Consider the following 23353-nt stretch of genomic DNA (forward strand, 5'->3'; position numbering starts at 1 on the left):
GTCTCTAATTTGCTGTAAGTGTACAGAGACTCTATCTTTTAATTCCATCTTTGCTGCGGCAGTTCATGTCGGCTTTCACGCTGAAACTCTTGCCATTTGCTAAAAAGGAAAGTTGTACTTTCACTTATGATGTTACATGTACTGCATCTTGGTGTGTTACATCTAATGGCACATGATACACTCTCTGTACAAGAACACTTGGAAGGACAAAGAATTTGCTTGAGATTTTTTGGTTGCCTGGTACTTTTTATAATTTTAAATATCTTCAATCCTTGTTTCATTTTATCGCATTGCTGTAGAATTGGGAGGTTGTCCCTAATGACCGGCATGATATTACAGTTATTAAGATTGAAGGTGGATACAAACGGAATAAGAGAGCATGTCTTGGAATTTTTATCGACTTTTGTCTGCGTCATTTATGACGCGAAGCGGATATCCTAGCTTCTTGAGATGCCCAATCAATTCTTTCAATCTTAAGTCTCTTTTACCCGTTTCCCACACAATGGTGCACACTCTCCGCGCAAGTGAACAAGGACTGTTAGTTCTTGTATGCCTGGGGTGACATGAGCGAATTGTTAGATGGGTGTCCGTTGGTTTGTTAGTGCATATCGGTTTTCAGTTTCGTATCTTCCTTAACTACGAGGACGTCTAGAAATGGAACTTCGCTGTTTCTAAACTTTAAAGTAAAATTGATCAAAAGATGGGGCGATTTTAAAATATACGTCAGTCACTAAAATTGATTGTACTTACGATCGGCTTATTCGGGAAGCGATAAGGTTGTCGTAAGTCAGCGTATATTGACTGTTAAGTGTTGGCTTCCATTTCTCCATTCCTAATTACCTATCAGCGCCAATTATTTGTTGGCTTCCCTTGTTAAAAATGTTTCAACCTTTGTTATCTTAATTCTTTTGATGTTCTTACAGGTATATATACATGTATATGTTCTCTGCCTCATAGCATTTATTGATGAAGGAGTAAGTACTAGTACTAGTATCTACTCCGAAACGTTGTGTATTTCATTAAAAAAAAGATGACATCCATAAATTCTCTTCCTTATGTGTATCACATTTAAATGCCTTTCAATGACTTCATCAAGCTGTAGGCTTTCTCTTTATCATTTTATCTTCAAGGATGTTGCCTCCATGTGTTGCATGTAATATATCTATCTTGGACATGTGGCCATATCAATATAGCGCACGTTGTCCCTTTCCTGTTAGATGTGTCCGTTTTGTTAGATGTGAGATCATATAAATAGTGACAGTTTAGCTTACAAGATACCACAGGGAAATCTCCAACACATAACAAGGAAATATACATACAATGCATCTAATGCATACTAGTACATGAAATTCAATCGATGGAAAACCCCGGCGTGTTTTACCTCCGTCACCAATGACTCGGCTTACGGTCTAGGCTAAGATCCCTATCGTAAATAAGATAGCGTTGAGATGGGTTTAAGACAGCTTCAAGAATTACAGTCGTCTGAGGCTTCGCAATTCACCATGCATTGTTGCGTCCCTTGGGCACGCCAGAAACCTATGATCGTGGGTTCGAATTCCGCTTCGCCCCGATTATTTTTCTAGGTTTGTCAGCACTTTACCCGTGCTCGTAGGTCTCACCTAAGAGGAAAACATCTAAGACCTGCATCACTTTGGGCATTCCTACAATAAGCCGTGATATAACCAGAATACTGTTTATCGCGGCGATCCCAGGTATTATTTTACACACATGAGCCATTTGAAAATTAATAATTTCACCAGGATGCTTAAACCAATCGAAACTTGAACGTTGCTAGCTTACCAACAAGAGTACCGTGTTGTGTTGATACGATGTACGTACACAGTGAGGTGGCAGCTCTCAAACAATAGTTACTTGTGAAGCTCAACCACTCTGAAAGGAAACGCAATTCATGGTGTCAGCATTATATGATCTCGCAGCGTCGAACAATACTCGGAAATAGGCTATTGGGCTTTCAGTTGAAAGAGAAATTCGAAATACTTGACACATCCCACTACGTATGTCTTATTAGGAGTATTTCCACTTGTCATTGTGGCATCACTTGTGCTTTGGATTCATGCTTGTGTTACCCATGTAATTACGATTTTAAATGTTAATACAATCGAAATTTGTGTCGAACATGGATGTGTCGAATTCCGGTTGTCTCGAATTCACCTTCCGGTCCCTGCGCTTTCCTTCTACATTTATGATACTTTTTACAACAAAACACAATATTACGTGATGCATGTATTTTATTATTTGCTTTGTTCAAACCAGTATGTTTAGTATGAAACCACAGGTGACTAGATTACTTGTAATAATCACTCATAGTATAATGTTTGGTATTCGGAAATTCGCTTTGCTGGCTGTCTCGAACCCCGGATAACTCGTACCCACGATTTCGAAACATCGAGGTTGAACTGTAGATATGTCTGTTTTTGTTGTTTGTTTGTTGTTAAAGTCCGCACTCAGCAATATTCCGGCTATATTTCAGACAATTCAGTGATTGACACCATGAGCATCGATCCACGCAATTGGGATACAATGACATGCATCAACCAAGTCCCCTAGCCTGACCATTCGATCCCGTTAGTCGCCTCTTACGACAAGCATGGGATCAACGGTAATGGCAGTACTTATTTTGCGATGAAGGGTTGTTGAGCAAACCAGTGGTGTGTGTTTCCTAACACCATATGATGGACTGAAAGGTTCATGCAACAGCATTCTTGCTAATAATTCGTTCCAACCAGTACCACAAGCCAATTCATGCTTGCCGTAAGAGGCGACTGAATAGATGGGTGGTCAGGCTCGCTGACTTTCTTGATGCATGTCATGGTATCCCAACTGCGTGGGTTGATGCTCATGATGTCAGTCACAGGAATGTCTGGCCCAGACTATAATTTACAGACCGCCGTAATTTAGCTGGAATACTGCTGAATGCGACGTTAAACAACAAAGAAACAAAACATGCATACGATTTATTATTGTCCGCTAGTCGAACAATTCCTCATTATAGTGATATTATGATATGGTCGCATTGTACTCTTGACTTTGCTTTTAGAAGAGATTTCTGATGAATATGGAAAGGGTTTTCCTCTCTTTATTTATTTACCAATCAACAATTGTCTGTGTTTTGTATTATTCTGAGAAAATAAAATGATATTTGAATGAATATTGGCCATGTGCATTCCTTGGTGAGGAACATAGCATCTGTACACACCAGTGAAGAATTAACGATGTCCATGTATCCGAGTGTGATGCTTCGGTACATGTCATGTATTGTATCGCCTTCATGTTCTTGTGATAGTTATACGATTGTACCCTTGTCAATTAATGCTTTTGAACTTGACATTTCATTGCATTGCACCACGCACATGAGCGGCCAGTATCGCATCTGTACAAAATAAAGCACTATTTTTTTAAACCCTCCCTGTATTCTCCTGTCTTGGTTTCCATGAGTGACTCGGAGCATGGTTTATGGCCGCTTTAAACAGTATTTCAGTTATGATAAGGCCAGAGCTCCAGTAAAATACGCATCAGAAATGCAGAAATACGCAGTAAAATAAAATCCAAGCGTATCAAATACGCAACGAACATTATAGATACGCTACAAAAATATAACCTGTGCGTATCATCAAAATATTGTGAAGTAACCCTGCGTATTCAATTAGCAAATCAGCAACTTATTTTTAAATATAAACGGGCATTCCTTCAACCTTGCCAAACTCCACGATGACAGTTACATCATGATCATTTGCCATCACACTTTCTTGTGGAAGTATCGTGGTATCGTCCTATAAAGTTCTCGAACCCACACGACACCACTTTGCAGGGACTAGATGAATAGTGTTTTTAAATATTTAACTTAAATACCCACATGTGTAAAAACTAGTGGGTAACAGAAATTTGAATACCCAAATAGAATTACTGATACCCAATGATTTTAAAATGCATGGGTAAAATACCCACAACACCAAAAGCTTATCTGGAGCTCTGTAAGGCCTAGAAGTTTAATGTGGGAGGAGAGCCCGAAAGTGCACAAGTCAGAAACGATGAGTGAAACCCATAGGCAGGATTATGAGGCTGTCATAATCGGTGATAATCAAGGATTCGAACCCGCGACCACACTTTGGGATTCCATGTTGGCGTGGGCTGCCGTAACCCATGGTTACCGTAGGAGGCGACAATTCGATTGGTTGTCAGACTGTGATACGTGCACAGAGTGGATCGTTTGCTATATTATCAACCTATGGTTTGTCTGGCCCCGGCTCGATTATTTACATCGCCGTCATATTCCTTGGCCTTGGATCTTAGCGCTAAGATGATCGTAACTCCCATACTTTAACATAGGCTTACAATAGTCGTAGCGCTAAGATCGCTTTGTGCAAGTGGACCCTGGACTATTCCTTAGAGCGGCTTTAAGCAACAAACAAACAAGCAAATCGAAACCACGATCATCTGAATCTGGTACAATTGAGATGCTCTACTTTGTAAAGTGGTGCCTCCGATGATGAGGCCTGTGTTCCCTTTCCCATCAGTCTATGACGACGTCATGGAATTCCATTATTCAGACAATGCATGTACGTGGCAAAGTCCATCTAGATTGATGGCTATTGGTCCAGGCCACTTGACATGTTCGTAGACAAGCTGGCACACGCTCTCAGTACTTGCTTTACAAGGCATTCACATGGGCTGGCTCATCGTCGTACTATCTCTGTTCCTGTTGATCGGTCCAGGTAGGTCAAATATACATGTACATGATATCACTTTTTGTTAAAGTGTCATTTGAGTATGATTATATAATATTATTCAGTTTTGTGTGTTTAACGCCGCAATCAGCAATATTCCAGCTATAATTATGACGAATCTGAACCTGACAATCCAGAGATCGATATCATGAGCATCGATCCGCGCAATTGAGATACGATGACATGCATCAACCAAGTCAGCGAGCCTGACCAGCCGATCCCGTTAGTCGCCTTTTACGACAAGCACAGTCGCCATTTACGGCAAGCATTGGTTGCTGAAGGCGTATTCTACCCCGGATCTTAACGGGTCATATATTCAGCTGCAGGTGAGGTGAGATGAAATTGGGTTTAACGTCGCGTCCAAGATTATTGCACTTATATAGCGACGTGCGTGTACGTGTGTGTGTGTGTGTGTGGCTGCTTGTACTAGTCCGGACTGATGCCGATTTATAGTGCTAGCTCACTGAGATACCATGCCGCAGTTTAACATGAATATCCCACAGTATACTGACTCCGAGCCGACCAGTCCTTGTTTTAGCCCCTTAATGCCGAGCGCCAGACAGGCTAACAACAAGAACCATATTTTAACGTGTTTTGGTATGACGCGGCCGAACCCCGGACCTTCCGCTCTCCGGGCGGACGCTCTACCACTAGACCACGGAGTCGGTCTCATATATTCGGTATATCATTAGCGCCTGTTCAAGTAAACTCAGGAATCCCCGATCATGTTCATCCAAAAAGACGACCTACGTGGTCTAGTGGATATTCCATCTCCCCGGAGAGCGAAAAGTCCTTGGTTCGATCCCTAGCCCCGTTGTACGAATAGACGTTTAAGACGGTGCTTGTTGTTACACTGCCTGGAGCTCGGCATTCACGTCACTATATATTAGTGCAATAATCATGAACGTGACGTCAAACCCCGTATCACCTCACGTCGCCTCTTCCAAAATTAAACACAAGCAATTCGAAATGTCAATAGCTAAGATTAAATTTTGTAAGCGTTGTGTCATTTAAGGTATTTCGACACTGATAACTAATGTTTCCATGAAGTAGATTCTATATCCCCCTTGGGGATTCCTGCAGGGCCCACTTGCACTAAACGCTAAGATGATCGTAACTCCCATACCTTAACATCGCCTTACGATAGTCGTAGCGCTAAGACAGCTTTCTGTAAAGTGTTTCCAAGAAGTAGATTCTACACCCCCCTTGGGGATTCCTGCAGAGCCCACTTGCACAAAACGCTAAGATGATCGTAACTCCCATACTTTAACATAGCCTTACGATAGTCGTAGCGCTAAGACAGCTTTGTGCAAGTGTTTCCAAGAAGTAGATTCTATATCCCCCTTGGGGATTCCTGCAGTGCCCACTTGCACAAAACGCTAAGATGATCGTAACTCCCATACTTTAACATAGCCTTACGATAGTCATAGCGCTAAGACAGCTTTGTGCATGTGGGTCCCCCGGCAGCCCATGCTGGTCGTAAGAGACAACTTGTGATTGATAGTATGAGCAAAATATATGCCGCGAGGTACGATAACACGTAATCAACCAAGACATCGAACCTGACCACCATCTTCCCGACGCAAGAGAGTTCAGTGACTTTAAAAGTCAAGTTTCCACCCTTGCCGAACTAGGCTGGAATTCCTGGGCTCGATCGTAGCGCCACCAGGGGTTATTACGAACTATGTCCCTTCTAAACCTCTCCTATAGGCCAATCAGATTCCACCTCTCACATCACTTGCATTTGATTCAAACAAAATGGCGTCGCCCAGTCTAGACGATCTGATCGATAATCACGATTTATATTGTGATAAAGCGGGTCTTAAATGCATGAAATCACGTGAGCACCTTGATTAAAATCATGAAAATATTTGAAAAATATCTGTTGACAATGAGTTCGCGGTGCACATGCTTTGCAAATCCTGCAATCGACAGAATTCAGCACGACAATTTTCAAACCGGATTTCGATTTCGGAGCGCGATTTTGATTGGACTATGCATAGACTCGTTAGCCAAGCCAATATGTAACTCCATTATACCAGCCTAGTTCGGCAAGGGTGGAAACTGGACTTTTATAGTCAGTTAACTCTCTTGTCTAGGGAAGATGCTGACCACCGACGCTTCGTACGACAAGCGTAAGTTTATGAGGACCAAATGTAACCCGGAATCCTCTAGGGGGGTGACTCGTTGGACAAAAATCTTTGATTTCTCTTTCACTGCAGGCGACCTTGACTTGATTCGACTTGTCCCAGGAACGTTTGCGGGTCGCCTGGAGATCTACCATGGAGGAGCGTGGGGCACTGTCTGTGATGATGGATTTGATTTGAATGATGCTAAAGTTGTCTGTAAAGGATTTGGCCTAAACGCGTAATAAACATTATAAACATTGTCAAATATCGTATTTGTCAAGCTAATAAAATATGTGGAATGTAGGATATTTCATGAGATCATAATATTGTGCAATTTTAATTTTAATCGATTGTATTTTAACACCTACATAATTATATATTCAATATTCATTCCATATACCTATTTAATAATAATAATAATAATAATAATAATAATAATAATAATAATAATAATAATAATAATGTGGAGTTTCGTAAAGAGCCAGCTCCATCCATGAACATGCAGACAGTGTTAACATCAATACCCGGATAATAGATCGGTGTGCTCTCAGTCTTACTATTTGATTGTTTTAGTTTAAGTGTCAAGGGTTCTGCTCACTATGGACAAGGAACTGGCTCCATCATGATGGATGATGTCGCTTGCACTGGAAGTGAGATGTCCTTAGATCGGTGTTCACATCCAGGCTGGGAAACACATAACTGCGGCCATGGCGAGGACGTGGGTGTGGAATGTGTCTCTGGTATAAGACATTTACCTATAACATGGTATCAGCCAGTATATATGTCATTGGTAGCAGTGTATCCCTGTGGTTAAAGTGTTCGCTCTTCAAGCCCCGCATAGTTACAATATGTCCGTTTCTGGCGTCACCTGCGGTGATATGACAGGCATACTAATATTTATTGATTGTTATTAAATATATAATTTATTTTCTGCCATAACTCAAAATTAAACCATATTTTGCCTGATGAAACCTGATTGAAGCATGACCAAAGACGGAGGTCATGGCGATTGTTCCCTTCAATAACGTCTTCTTGCTAGTCTATTTGAACATTATTTGTTACATTTTGGAAAAATGAATGAATCAAAATACAATCGTCGTACTGATTTTTCGCCAATCTAAAGTTGTTCAATTCTTGGCTTATAGTACCCGGCCAGCCCTTCAGTCACGGACCTGCCCGCACCCGGCTCGTGTCCCCATCAGCTGGGGGGCGTCTTGAGGTGTTTGTCCAGAGCTGGGGCACGGTGTGTAGTGACAGATTTGACCGGAACGACGCCAAGACAGTATGCAGGGGACTCGGTCTACCCACGTGAGTCCTATGATTGTTTGTTTTTTGTTTAACGCCACAATATTCCAACTCTATGGCGGCGACCTGTATCTAATAGAGTATGGACCAGACAATCCAGTGACGGATATTATGAGCAACAATCCACTCAGTCGTTTTGACCGACCATCTGATCCATAAAATCGCCTATTACGACCCGCAAAGATACAAGTGGCCACTTATAAACCTGATTCCCTACGTAAGTGCAATGTTGAAACAGAATGGCAGATATCCGTTATCCTTCAGATCAAAGTACTTCATGTGTGGATGAGTTAACGTTTAAAGACACGTCGGCGGTACTTGAGCCATATTGTGACGTGGCCTTTATATATATATTCTTAATGTTGTACATATAATTACAACCACGTCTACGACTGACAGTGACATCCTCTAGTCCTCGCCACTTGAAATAGAATCACGAAATATCACGATGATTAATTGACGAAGATAGCTGCATGTGTGCTAATGATTATAAAGTGAAAACAGGCTATTCCGATGATAAGCAATAACACTCAAAGCAATGACAAACATTGCAAAATGTACTATTCAAGAAATGTCCACTTTGTTAGCGATAAACATCACCACAGATGTATTTTCGACTAGATACATCTAGTGATGTTCAAGGACGTAAACCCATTCTTGCTTACGTCCTTCCAATAAGACATGTGTGTATGTAGTGACGCTCCATGACGTATACCCATGCATTACTGACGTTCTTCCATGGATGTGGTGACGCTCTATGACGTTTACCCATGTTTTACTGATGCCCTTGCATGGATGTGGTGACGCTCCATTACGTATACCCATGTTTTACTGACGTCCATCCATGTATAAAGTGACGCTCCATGACGTATACCCATGTTTTACTGACGTCCATGTATGTAGTGACGCTCTATGACGTTTACCCATGTTTTACTGACGTCCTTCCATGTATGTAGTTACGCTCTAAGATGTTTACCCAAGTTTTACTAACGTCCTTCCATGGATGTAGTGACGCTCTATGACTAATACCCATGTTTTACTGACGTCCTTCCATGTATGTAGTGACGCTCCATGATGTTTACCCATGTTTTACTGATGCCCTTGCATGTATGTAGTGACGCTCCATGACGTATACCCATGTTTTACTGACGTCCATCCATGTATGAAGTGACGCTCCATGACGTATACTCATGTTTTACTGACGTCCTTCCATGTATGTAGTGACGCTATATGTCGTTTACCCATGTTTTACTGACGTCCTTCCATTGATGTGGTGACGCTCCATGACGTTTACCCATGTTTTACTGACGTCCATCCAAGTATGTAATGACGCTCTATGACGTTTATCCACGTTTTACTGACGTCCTTCCATGGATGTAGTGACGTTCTATGTCGTTTACCCATGTTTTACTGATGCCCTTGCATGGATGTGGCGACGCTCCATGACGTATACCCATGTTTTACTGACGTCCATCCATGTATGTAGTGATGCTCCATGACGTATACCCATGTTTTACTGATGCCCTTGCATGTATGTAGTGACGCTCCATTACGTAGACCCATGTTTTACTGACGTCCATCCATGTATATTTAGTGACGCTCTTTGTCGTTTACCCATGTTTTACTGACGTCCTTCCATTGATGCAGTGACGCTCTATGACGTTTACCCATGTTTTACTGACGTCCATCCAAGTATGTAGTGACGCGCTATGACGTTTATCCATGTTTTACTGACGTCCTTCCATGGATGTAGTGACGTTCTATGTCGTTTACCCATGTTTTACTGATGCCCTTGCATGGATGTGGCGACGCTCCATGACGTATACCCATGTTTTACTGACATCCTTCCATGGATGTGGTGACGCTCTATGTCGTTTACCCATGTTTTACTGACGTCCATCCATGTATGTAGTGACGCTCCATGACGTATACCCATGTTTTACTGACATACTTCCATGTATGTGGTGACGCTCTATGTCGTTTACCCATGTTTTACTGACGTCCATCCATGTATGTAGTGACGCTCCATGACGTATACCCATGTTTTACTGACGTCCATCCATGTATGTAGTGACGCTCCATGACGTATACCCATGTTTTACTGACGTCCATTCATGTATGTAGTGACGCTCCATGACGTATACCCATGTTTTACTGACATCCTTCCAAGGATGTGGTAACGCTATATTACGTTTACCCATGTTTTACTGATGCCCTTTCATGTATGAAGTGACGTTCCATGACGTATGCTCATGTTTTACTGACGTCCATCCATGTATGTAGTGACGCTATATGTCGTTTACCCATGTTTTACTGACGTCCTTCCATGGATGCAGTGGCGCTCTAAGACGTTTACCCATGTTTTACTGACGTCCATCCAAGTATGTAGTGACGCTCTAAGACGTTTACCCATGTTTTACTGACGTCCTTCCATGGATGTAGTGACGCTCTATGACTAATACCCATGTTTTACTGATGTCCATCCATGGATGTAGTGACGCTCCATGACGTATACCCATGTTTTACTGACGTCCTTCCATGGATGTAGTGACGCTCTATGACGTTTACCCATGTTTTACTGACGTCCTTCCATGGATGTAGTGACGCTCTATGACGTTTACCCATGTTTTACTGACGTCCTTCCATGGATGTAGTGACGCTCTATGACTAATACCCATGTTTTACTGACGTCCATCCATGTATGTAGTGACGCTATATGTCGTTTACCCATGTTTTACTGACGTCCTTCCATTGATGTAGTGACGCTCTATGTCGTTTACCCATGTTTTACTGACGCCCATCCATGTATGTAGTGACGCTCTATGACGTTTACCCATGTTTTACTGACATCCTTCCATTGATGTAGTGACGTTCCATGACGTATACCCATGTTTTACTGACGTCCTTCCATTGATGTAGTGACGCTCTATGTCGTTTACCCATGTTTTACTGACGTCCATCCATGTATGTAGTGACGCTCTATGATGTTTACCCATGTTTTACTGACGTCCTTCCATGGATGTGGTGACGCTCTATGACGTTTACCCATGTTTTACTGACGTCCTTCCATGTATGTAGTGACGCTCTATGACGTTTACCCATGTTTTACTGACGTCCATCCATGTATGTAGTGACGCTCTAAGACGTTTACCAATGTTTTACTGACGTCCTTCCATGAATGTGGTGACGCTCTCTGATGTATACCTATATCTAAAAGGACGCATTTTTCGTGTCTATTCTGACGTTCCATGACGTGTACCGACGTTTTATTAACGTCTTTCCACAAATGTAGTACCACAGCCATGACGTATCCCTATGATTTACTGACGTCGTTCCATGTGTAGAGCGACGCTCCGTGACGTGAATAAATGTTGTACTTACGCCAACCCATGCATGTAACTATGTACCATGACGTATTTCTATCTTTAACTGATGTTGGTCCATGCATGTAGTGGTACTCTAGGACGTACTCCTGTGATGTACTGACTTCCCGCTATGTATGAAGTGATGTTTCAGGAGCCATGCCTATGTTGTACCGACGTCCTTCTTCGGAAGTGGAACAGGGGATATATGGGTGGATGAACTCGAGTGTACTGGCAGTGAGGCGTCTATAGATTCATGTTCCCGGCCGACATGGGGCGAACACAACTGTAACCATGACAAGGACGTAGGGGTTGTATGCGCTTCAAGTAAGTATCTCTATTTCAAAAGGTAGGTTCCACCAAGCAAACATAGGGTCACGGTTTGATATGGTCCTGTAAATTAAAAGCGTGATTACCAGAGGAGAGTGTAGCAGGCAAGATGACGTGGTGACAATCATCAGTAGTTATTTATGTTCCGAGCTCGAAGGAAATACATAGTGTTAACCATTATGTGGAACTGAGAACATCGATATTCCGTCAACTGTAGACGTTTAGTGGTATTATCTCCTTAGACAATACTTTCCGAATCGGTGAGTGTTTTCGGTTTAACGCCGTTTTTAACAGTATTCCAGTTATATCACGGCGTGTCAGCTTAATGTGGGAGGAAAGCCCGAGGTGAAGCAGGTCTCAGACGTTTACCAATTTGGTGAAACCCACGAGCACAGGTATGGTGCTGACAAACCTAGCAACGTTATCGGTGCGAACCGGGATTCGATCCCACTAATCGTATGTTTCTGACGTGCTCAAGGGACGCAACTGTGCACAGCGAATCGCGGCGCCTTAGACGACTGGGCCACCCGTGGCCCCTGTTTCCAAATGGAATTACCTTTTGGTAACATATTGAGACGCCACAATGTTCGATGTGTTGTTAGTTATTAAATGCTGTCTTGCGTAATAAACAATGCATCAAATAGTATGTACAATCAAGTAACGACCTAGCTGCTAAGCCACAGGTATTATTTTTTGTATTATGTCAAGGTTGTGGAGAAGAACGTATGGGACACATAGAATATTTTGGGTTCATGCCCACAAGCAGCAAAAAAATATTCTAGAAGCAGGTGTTTCTCACTCAGCACCCACCAGATGACATGTGAAGATGGGAATAACATTACCTTTAAAATATGTCCTTATTAACTACAAACTCATGATGTTACAATGTCTAAAATGCCTTCTCTTTACAAGTAACACTTCGAACGATCACTGTAAAATGCCTCTATTGTGAGCCCTAACAATGCCAATTGACACGCCAAAGTCACATTGATTGTACACCAGGAACATTGTGGCGTCATAACAACAACGTAACTCTAACCTGTAGTCTGAGGTCCCTGAGGATACTAATGAAATCCGTTGGAGGATTTTAGCGTGATATACCTTTTTGTCAATGTTTCTTACAAGTTTATAGCATTGTGTAATAATTATTATGTTTGTTTTTTATCATAATTCTAAACAGCATTTTCTGAGGTTCTGAGGTTCACAACAGTATCGTTAAGTGTTAATACAATCCAAGTGTTCGCTGGGACTAGTCAGACTGTCACCTGTAACGTGAAGACACCACCGACCTCACCGCTTACGTATACGTGGACGGTTGGGGGCGTCATCAATGGAACATCTTCCACATTCACCAGAGTTCTTGCCAACGCTGATAATGATAAGGAACTCCAGTGTAGTGTCCGGTTGGGTGTCAATGAATTGGGCAGAGCATCTGTAGCACTTACTGTGGTGTGTAAGTATATTACTTGATTAATCTTTGGTAAAAATATGTATCAGTAAATTGAATGATTTAATTAGAGTTGATGCTGGTTTGGGCATTATTCCAGACACACCACAAAGGATGACACCGCTAATGACCACACGTTGACGAATGTGGGGAATCGAACCCCGGGTATTGGGCTCTATGACTCTATGGCCAGCGTTTTAAGTATAAGGCTACCCTTCGTCCCTCATTTATATTAAATCGTTCGTGACTGTCATGGATCTTCATTTGTTGAATTTTATCGGTTATACTATTTATGAGGAACACAACGTTTCGGAGTATATGCTCACTCTTTCACCTGATGAAGGAGTAAGCATACATGTATACTCCGAAACGTTGTGTTCCTCATAACAAAGAAGTTGACATCCATAAATTCTCTTTCTTATGTGTACCACTTTTAAATGCTTTTCAAAGACTTGATACAGCATTCGTTATCTAATGGCACCACACTGGTCACATGTCTGTGCTCACATTCAGATGCTCCAGTGGTCAGCTGTCAGTCCGAGTATTTCATCCTGTACAATACTTCTGTGCAACTGTCTTGCGAAGTGGATGCCTCCCCAGGCTACAACAACATCTCCTGGTCCTCGTCTACAGGCAGGCTGCTGTCTTCTGGTGCTTCAGCATCATACATCCTCGAACACGTCACCGAGTCTCAGACAGTGACGTGCACTGCCGACAACACATTGAGAGATTCTAATGGTGTCACAAAAACAGGAAACAGTTCCTGTGACATGGCCATCAAAGTTTTGAGTGAGCATTATTTTGTGATTACTGAGTATTTGTCTTAAGTCAATACTATTTGTGGTAAGTAATGTTCTAGTAATAATCTAGCATATTGATATGGCACAGGTGTGAGATAGTCATATCACGGTGTATAACATAGATCCCAAGAGCACAGATTTAGTGCTGGAAAAAACACGAATCATAATAAGGACAGAGCTGGGATGCGGACCTAGTGACAAAGGATTCTGACACGCATAAGGGAAGCAACCCTTGACAGCTAAATTCGGGTGATTTATACGACTTCGGCCACGTATGAGATAATTCGACGGGCCTCTTATTAATCAATTATATACATCTTGTAGGGTTATTTATACTGACAAATATTGCCAGAAGATTAAAGTTTGTCAATGAATCAAAATTAAAAAAATGGCGAATTCTTAAAATATGCGGTAACATTACTATTTTCCTTTGAGAAAAACTGTTGGTGTTAATCTGATATTATGCATAAAAAAACAAGGGACCCGTTTGTTGACGCACACTGGTGATTTTGAAATATATAAACCTCAATCCCGCCGTCCAGGACACGGTGGCGCAGTAGATAGCGCGTCAGTCTCATCAGTCATACGTCCAATGTCAGAGCAATCTGAAGGTAGTGAGTTCGATCCTCACCTTTGAAAATCTTTTTCATAACTGTTTTATTGTCCAGAACCCCCTCCAACCACCCAGTCGGGGAGTGTGGCAGTATTTGAAGGAGACTATGGTGCTGACCTCTCTCTCCCTTCCACTGCCTCACCTCCACCATCATCATTCAAGTGGAGGAAAGTCGGGTCCCCGTGGAGCACAACATCCAGCGCCCCACCAAGTCTGCACAACATCAGTAGAACTGATGCGGGAGACTATGTCATTGAGGTGACCAACATCATCGGAAGCAACGAGTCATCGACGCATGTCAGCGGCCAGGGGGCGCAGTTAGTTCATGTTGATGTGTTATGTAAGTCCTGGTAATATTGAACAACTCAACTAAATATGTAACATCTCCAGAACATATTGGCTTTAATCTGTACTGTTTGTTTGTTTGTTCTTTTAACGCCACACTCAGCAATATTCCAGCTGTGACGGCGGTCTGTACATAATCGAGTCTGGACCAGACAATCCAGTGATTGATATCATGCACATCGATCCACGCTATTGGGATGCGATGACATGAGCCTGACCACCCGATCCCGTCAGTAGCCTTTTACGACAAGCATATTCGCCTTTTACGGCAAACATGGGTTGCTGAAGACCTATTCTAACCCGGACCTTCACGGGTCGTAAACTGTACTGAGGATAATCAGTCAACATGACTATTTAAAGTCCTTAAGGTTACATCTTTAGGAATTCATCTCTATCTTCCGTGACGTTATCATATACATATTTAGATGACTGCTGCATTTTAAACATTGACATTAGATTCACTCTCCATGAGTTGTATACCTCTGTTATCCATTATACAGTTTGGTCTGGTATTATCATTCATCCTGCATTCCAACATGTATACAATATGTGAAGCTCATGTCGGGGGTCCCCGCCTGGATAGTGCTGGAATATTGCTGAGTGCGGCGTTAAAACATAGTCACTTACTCGCTCGATCATCTGGTAATAGTATTAAATAATGTAACAGGCAAGGGTTGATTTTCAAAATCTGACGCTCTGTTCACGTGGTGACACGTGGTCCTGTGCGCAGCGCACAGATCACTAATCAGGTGAAGTTAAGCAACGTCGGTCTCGGAGAGTAGATGGGTGACTACGTTCGGCAACTTGACTACTGAGAGTTTCCATGGCTTCGGTCCTGCCCCACACTGAAGCACGTGTACCACATGTGTTGTCTTCTTTGGCATGTGACTTGGATTGAAATGTTCACCCAGCAGTGAGTGGGTACCCGGTAGGATGATATGGTAATGTGGCTATTAACCTTCAAGCGCCTCACAGGCAGCTTGGGTTGTATACTCCGCAGGGAGCTTAGAATGAAAATCGAGCGCTCACTAATCAATTAACTTGTGTAATAATCTAAGCGCTGGTATGCTCTTTATGCCTTTAAAACTATTTTAAGTGTTAAACCTTAAGGTTTCAAATTATGATTGATGACTTGTAACGAGAGGTCACACTATGCATCATTAGGTATGGAGATGTATTTCACAGATCCATTCGATGTATCCTGTCAGAGAAAGCATTTCCTCATACAAGACATAGAATTAATTAAAATTCCATCCAACAGAAGATCGAATGGTACATGGTTAAGCGTATTCTGATTTTCCATGGGGAATCTAGAAATCTACAGTCATGTTTCAGATCCCCCTGAAGTAGTCTGTCAAGAAGATGTAAGTGTTCTTCTCAAGTCATCTTTTGACCTGAGATGCAAAGCGTGTGCATCTCCACTCCCCGAGGATGTGACATGGGCAAGGCTATCCATCCCAGCCTCCACTATCCCTCCTCAGCCTACAGACACATATTCCCCCCTCTTTGGATCTGGTGAAAAACAGATTATTGATATTGGCAATGCTGAAGAAGAAGATGATGGTTCAGGGTCTGACCTAGACGGACGTGCCTCCAGGCTGAGAACTCGGTCGGATGGCATTACAGAATCTACGTGTGAAATGACATGTGGATTATATACGATGAATGGCAAAACTGGAACATACCATATCCCAAGTTCTTCCACAAATGATGCTGGGGTTTATCAATGTACTGCTGTGAACACGATGTTAGACCACACAGGAAAGAAGGAAAATGGGACAGGATCATGTTTAACAAGCGTAAATGTTCTGTGTGAGTATTGAGCGTACACCCTGATATAATACGGAAATCCGTTGTTTTAGTAGTGTCGTGTAAAAGTGACCATTGTGAGGTGAGGTGAAATGGGGCTAAACGTCGCGCCCAAGATTATTGCACTTATATAGTGTGTGTGTAGTTGCTTGTACTAGTCCGGACTGATGCCGATTTATAGTGCTAGCTCACTGAGATACCATGCCGCAGTTTAACATGAATATCCCACTCAGACACAATGCACTGACTCCGAGCCGACCATTCCTTGTTTTAGCCCCTTAATGCCGAGCGCCAGACAGGGTAACAACAAGTACCATCTTTTAACGTCTTTTGGTATGACGCGACCCAGGATCGAACCCCGGACCTTCCGCTCTCCGGGCGGACGCTCTACCACTAGACCACGGAGGCGGTCAGTGACCATTGTGAACGACATCGTAAGCAACAGGGTCTTTCGGACAACGTCCTTGCATTCCTTCAACGTTGTGACAACCTTATGCGTTTTAAATGAATTGGTGCTGATTATTTTCCATTCTTCAAATGGTTTACCTTTTACCTTTAGATCCCCCGTCTCCTTTGAATAGCGGTACGAGGGACGTGTTCGAAGGCGGCAGTGTCATCCTGAGTTTACCTCCACGTTCCAACCCCCAACCACACGTCTACACATGGAAGAGGGAAGGGAATGAGCTGGAGGTGTCTTCAAACACTCCACCTGTGATATCGAACATCAGGAGATCTGATGCTGGAATGTATATCGTTAGACTTACCAACTTGATGAATCTCACTTACGGTGGCCTGACTGAGGGACACGGGATTCAGCTGGTGCAGATCAATGTTTTATGTATGTCTGTAACTCGTGATGGTCGATGTCTGGTGTATGACTGTAACATATGCAGGTTGATGTGGGTATATTATTTTACCCATCCTCTAGAAAATAGTTTTATCATCATTCAGACAATGGCTATGTTGATTCATTCCAGTTAGTTCCTAAGTTTAGATGAAAAATATAGATATCCACTGCAATGATTGGTGGTTGGTTTGTTGTTTTACGCCGCACTCATCAATATTCCAGCTATATGACGGCGATCTGTAAATAATCGAGTCTGGACCAGACAATCCAGTGATTAATAGCATGAGCATCAATCCACGCAATTGGGACCGATGACATGTATCAACCAAGTCAGCGAGCCTGACCACCCGTTCCCGTTAGTCGCCTTTTACGACAAGCATAGTCGTCTTTTACGGCAAGCATGGGTTGCTGAAGACCTATTGTACCCCGTATCTTCACGGGTCCCACTGCAGTGAGTGAATGCCACGTGTATAAGGCCACGGTCACTACTACACGTGATTTATCAAGACAGCCTTTAAATAATCGAGCCTGGACCAGACCAGGGTCCCGTTCAACAAAGCGATCTTAGTGCTATGATTGTCGTAGGCCTGTTTTAAAGTATGGGAGCTACGATCATCTTAGCGCTAAGATCGCTTTGTGGAACGGGGCCCTGGGCCCACTTGCACAAAGCGATCTTAGCGCTAAGATGATCGTAACTTCCATACTTTAACATAGGCTTACGACAGCCTTAGCGCTAAGATCGCTTTGTGCAAGTGGGCCCTGTGCTTGACACTATGAGCAAAGCCCAATACAAAGAACCGTGCCTGAACACCCATATTTTAAGGGGGGAGAACTTCTTACTATTCATTTTAAAACATATCCATGTTTTGATAACGTTGTGTGTGGTTCACTCATTCATAAACACTAAACCTTCACTGCAATATCTGCAGATTCTCCTGTGGTGTCTTGCCAGAAGGAGTACGTTGTCGTCCAAAACTCATCTGTCAGCCTCACGTGTTCTGTAGACGCCTTCCCAGGTCCCGGTGCCATACGGTGGTTACGGCAAGCATCAAATAAGATTTTAATGACCGGAGACAAGTTCACTATTGACGATGTCCAAATGATAGACGGTGGTGTATATATATGCACGGCTACAAACAGCATGACAGATTCTAATGGTCAGATGCGAGAAGGGACTGGGTCATGCACAGTCAGGGTTAAAGTTGTGTGTAAGTACTAAATAAATCATTACTAGCGAATAAAGTAAGTGAGGGCATGGATGGGTTGGTGATCTCATGATGGGCGTGGAGGAGGGAGAGTTGGTGAGAGACGACTGCCCTCGATAGTGTATGTATGTTAGTGAGTGAGTTGGGTTTAACGCCGCTTTTAACAGTATTACAGTTATATCGCGCCGTGTCAGCTTCATGTGGGAGGAAAGCCCGAAGTGATGCAGGTCTCAGACGTTTACCACTTCGGTGAAACCCACGAGCACGGGTATGGTGCTGACAAACCTAGAAACATAATCGGGGCGAACAGGGATTCGAACCCACAATCATGGGTTTCTGGCGTGTCCAAGGGACGCAACTCAGCACAGCGAATCGCGGCGCCTTAGACGACTGGGCCACCTGTGCACGTGATTGATACAACACGACAAACTAGAATTGGCATAGACCTTGCACTACCATTACCGATAGTTGCAGATATTAGGAACAAGAGCGTGTTTTGAAGAAAAATACAAATGTCTATTTTCTTTACAAATTCTAAATAGCACGTGTGACGACGGGAAATCCAGGTCCTGCACCAGAATCTTATCACTCTCAACCACCGCACTTCCTCATCTTCATCGTCGGTGGTGTTCTTGTGGTTGCCATCATCATCCTTGTGTTAATGGTCATCCGTCTCAGGAGGAAACTTAAAGGAAGCATCCGCAATGGTCTGTATAGAAATATATTTCGTTTTATATCGGTTTTATAAATATAGATTCAGTGTCAGTTCATAAGAATAACTGCAATTTTGATGTTGAAACAGATAAAATAAAATGCCCATTTTCTTTCTGTGTCGAACGAAAACTAATTGTAATGACAATCACAAAAATATAAACTCAGCTCTGGTATTTCACATTATACAAAGCATCTTGTTTTATTTCAGATGAGAAGGTAGAGGAGAAGTAAGTATGAGGGATATTGCATACAAGAAACATATCTTTTAATATGTAACAAGATGTATAAATAATTGTGAATCTTGTTCTATCTGGGATTGCGATCTATTTATTATAAATGTCAATAACCAGTAAATACGCGGATAGCACAAATTAACCTACTGACCAAAATTATTTCCATGATTACAGCACAGACATACCACTGTCGGAACTTCCGGGAGGTAAATATAAGTGTCTTCATTCAAATATTATATAAGACAAAGAATCACAGCATGGAACTGTAGGTACAATGTGTGAAGCCCATTTCTGGTGTCCCCTGATTTGGTTGGAATATTGCTAAAAGCGTCGTTTGTCTATACTCTATCACTCATTATGGAAATGACTGTGAGTCTATACTGTAATACCTTACATACTTAGGGTTAGCTTCCGGGACAATGGGGTCATGGGGGGCCCAGGCGTCATTTCGCTGTGCAGAGTTGGTATACATCTCAGACCTTCAGCCTTAAGTCCAACATCAAGCTGACATACGGTTCAGCGGCGTTCAACCATACTCTAGTAGAATATAGTCAGTATAGTCTTTATTCATTATGTATTGTAGTCCACAGGCCCATTATACATTACAGAGTATACAGTGAGAGAGAAACATTATAATACAAAATTTTAGGTGATTTACACAAGACGTAGTTTCATTGCTTTGTAAATGAATACGGATAGATTTTCAATGATTAATACACTATTTGATGAATTAAGAATATAGTCAGCAAAATTCCAGTGTGTCACGGTAGAATGTCATCCCCGGCAAACTTGTAGTTCCCAGAATCAACAACGACCCGTGCTGTATGTGTACAATGACAGTGGAGTCAGCGGACCACACTTTATTCCGATCTTACAACAAACAATGGTGTTTAAGCTATTCTTTCACTATCAGCCTTGGATTGGGCTCTCGAGCATAATGTCCTAAAGTCAGTCAATCAATCATACGTACTGCTCAAAAGTAGTTCATTTTTTTCACCCGACTCTTTTTTTTACTATGGTTAATATGCCGTTACAGGTCAACTGTAGTAATTTAAACTTTTGATTTATATTTATTTACAGAAGAGAATGAAAGGTAATTGTTGTCACAAGTATCATTCTTTCTCTCAACAGTGTCAACGCATATCGACAAACAGATGTGATCGCTTGGGACATCACTAGTATATATACAGTGTCTGCCAACATTCACAAATGACTATGGTGCCATACACCATTCACTTGGTGCCATGCAACGGGAGTTCCATGATAGACAACACTCACGTGGACTCGTCATGAGCTATACTGAGTTACACTGTTGCAGAATCATGATACTGTGTTTCAAATGATAATAATTTCAATGTAATGAATCCTGACTTACAAGATGACCTGATGATTTTCCTTAAAATTATTTACGACATACCCAATAAAATTCGATGTACAATTGCATCTTTAGCTAAATCGCATCCGGAAGCGTTCATATGTATGAAGTAGAAGCAGAAATGTATCTTTTGTTGATGATTATCACGCAAATAAACATTTGAGTGTCATTTTGTTCTAGTGTATATATATATGAATATAAATATGTAAACAACTCTCTGAAATCAGAATTTCGTTTTAGCTTTCAGCTTAAACAATGGTAGCTTTCAAAGGGTTAAAGAACACTGGCCGTTGGAGCTGATCCACTGTACAGAACATCTAATCAAATGAATCCAGACCATTGTTATAATTTCGGTGTCCTGGGCTTCATTTTATTTGCGTCACGAAGGGTTAAAGGAATTTGATGTTAATACTCATACACTGTGAGATTCTAAGTGCTTTACCGGAACGTGCATTGTTAAATGACGTGTTTGATGATACACAGTGACACTTACATCTTCCTGGTTCAAAGTGTAACAGCTTATCAAATTACGTAGAAACGGAAATAGAACAGATCTGATGTATTGTTAACATTAGTGAAACAGGCAAACACGCTGTTTATTACTTTGTAGGCTGTGTAACACTCGAGTGTGACAATTGAATCAGGAAGTCAACTTTGTAATGATTTTGAGTACTCCTATTCCAATATAGTACATTCCATTTAAATGCATGCAAGTTTCCGACGTTGTCACTCTCTTGACCATACTTGACATATTTATAGTACTACGACAAACATGTCGATAAATGGGTGATCATTAGTTGGGCTTAAATTCACTCTGAAATTTATTCAGCTACACCAATATGTATCAAATTATTAAGAGAGGCAAACCCAAAGTCACGTGGCTGAAATCCACGTGTTTAGGTATAGCGCTGACATTCTCGGATTCGATACACGGCGACTCCGCCATCGGATAATCGGTAGAATACATTACACAATGGATGTTATTTTTCCAAAAGATAGCAACCAAGCATGAAAACACAATCATCATGACGAAAACATTTCAACTACAGTGGCTTCTTGTCAGCACCAAGCCCCTGCTCGTGGGTTTCACCGAAGTGGTAAACGTCTGAGACCTGCATCACTTGGGGCTTTCCTCCCACATAAAGCTGACACGCCGCGATATAACTGTAATGCTGTTTAAAGCGGCGTTAAACCCAACTCACTCACTCACTATCTCAATAAGTTAGAGCTAATGTGGAATACGGACAGTCCAATTTGCCTTTTTATGCAATCTAACATTGGTTTTGATCAAATTATGTGTAGATATTCCTCAGTCGTGATGCAGAACAATCGGAAGTATTTCAATAAGTTAGAGCTAATGTGGAACACGGACAGTTCAATTTGCCTTTTTTACAATCTAACATTGGTTTTGATCAAGTTATGTGTAGGTATTCCTCAGTCATGATGCAGGACTATCGGTAATAGAAATCACATTTCAATAAGTTAGAGCTGATGTACCTTTACGTCAACTATGAGCGTAAAACACATGCTCAAATAAACGTATCGTTGATTCAGTAGCAGTGAGTGAGTGAGTGTGGTTTTACGCCGCTTTTAGCAATATTCCAGCAATATCACGGCGGGGGACACGAGAAATGGGCTTCACACATTGTACCCATGTCGGGAATTGAACCCGGGTCTTGGGCGTGACGAGTGAACGCTTTAACCACTAGGCTACCCGACCGCCCCTTCAGTAGCAGTGACTAAGTATGTTCAGTTTTCGCAACATTAATTGAGTGACACCCGAGTGGGCTTCACAGACTGTGCCCTTGGGTACCCGGGTAAGTCGAACGCGGGCCTTTAGCGTGTCAACCGAACGCTGAAATCCACTGCGTGCCATCGATATCGCACCACGTACCCGACCGGTTGGGACGTACGCTGCTCATTATATCAATCTCTGGTTTGTCTGGTCCAGATTCGATTATTTACAGGCCGCCGTCATGTATCTTGATTATGGTTGTGTACGGCGTTAACAATAAAACAAAGCACCCGACGGCCCCACCACCTGAATCGCCATTGGTGGTAGTAGTAGTAGTTACTGTAGTTATTTGCTTGTTT

General features: G+C 42.2%; 1 protein-coding gene across 1 annotated transcript; it reads left to right on the forward strand.

Annotated features, from left to right (window-relative positions):
• The first annotated feature begins 4631 nt into the window (after positions 1-4631).
• On the forward strand, positions 4632-21417 carry LOC139459887 (uncharacterized). The gene is made up of 15 exons (XM_071241603.1): positions 4632-4733; positions 6968-7112; positions 7448-7614; positions 8020-8182; positions 11696-11868; positions 13052-13324; positions 13832-14107; positions 14787-15071; positions 16412-16888; positions 17445-17723; positions 18662-18940; positions 19480-19644; positions 19860-19878; positions 20059-20090; positions 21016-21417. The coding sequence occupies exons 1-15, from the start codon at positions 4685-4687 to the stop codon at positions 21042-21044; spliced, it is 2811 nt and encodes a 936-aa protein (XP_071097704.1). The 5' UTR covers positions 4632-4684; the 3' UTR covers positions 21045-21417.
• The last annotated feature ends 1936 nt before the right edge of the window (positions 21418-23353 follow it).

The sequence above is a fragment of the Haliotis cracherodii genome, unplaced genomic scaffold, assembly GCF_022045235.1.
Source record: "Haliotis cracherodii isolate W230 unplaced genomic scaffold, xgHalCrac1.p SCAF_13, whole genome shotgun sequence".
In the NCBI taxonomy this organism is placed as follows: Eukaryota; Metazoa; Mollusca; class Gastropoda; order Lepetellida; family Haliotidae; genus Haliotis; species Haliotis cracherodii.

What these genes read in the sequence shown, in the direction of transcription:
- LOC139459887 (XM_071241603.1), top strand. Translation starts at nt 4,685, where the DNA reads ATGGGCTGGCTCATCGTCGTACTATCTCTGTTCCTGTTGATCGGTCCA. An exon ending in CATGGCCATCAAAGTTTTGA is followed by an intron (nt 14,108 to 14,786) that starts GTGAGCATTATT and finishes TTTATTGTCCAG; the next exon opens with AACCCCCTCCAACCACCCAG. An exon ending in AGTTCATGTTGATGTGTTAT is followed by an intron (nt 15,072 to 16,411) that starts GTAAGTCCTGGT and finishes GTCATGTTTCAG; the next exon opens with ATCCCCCTGAAGTAGTCTGT.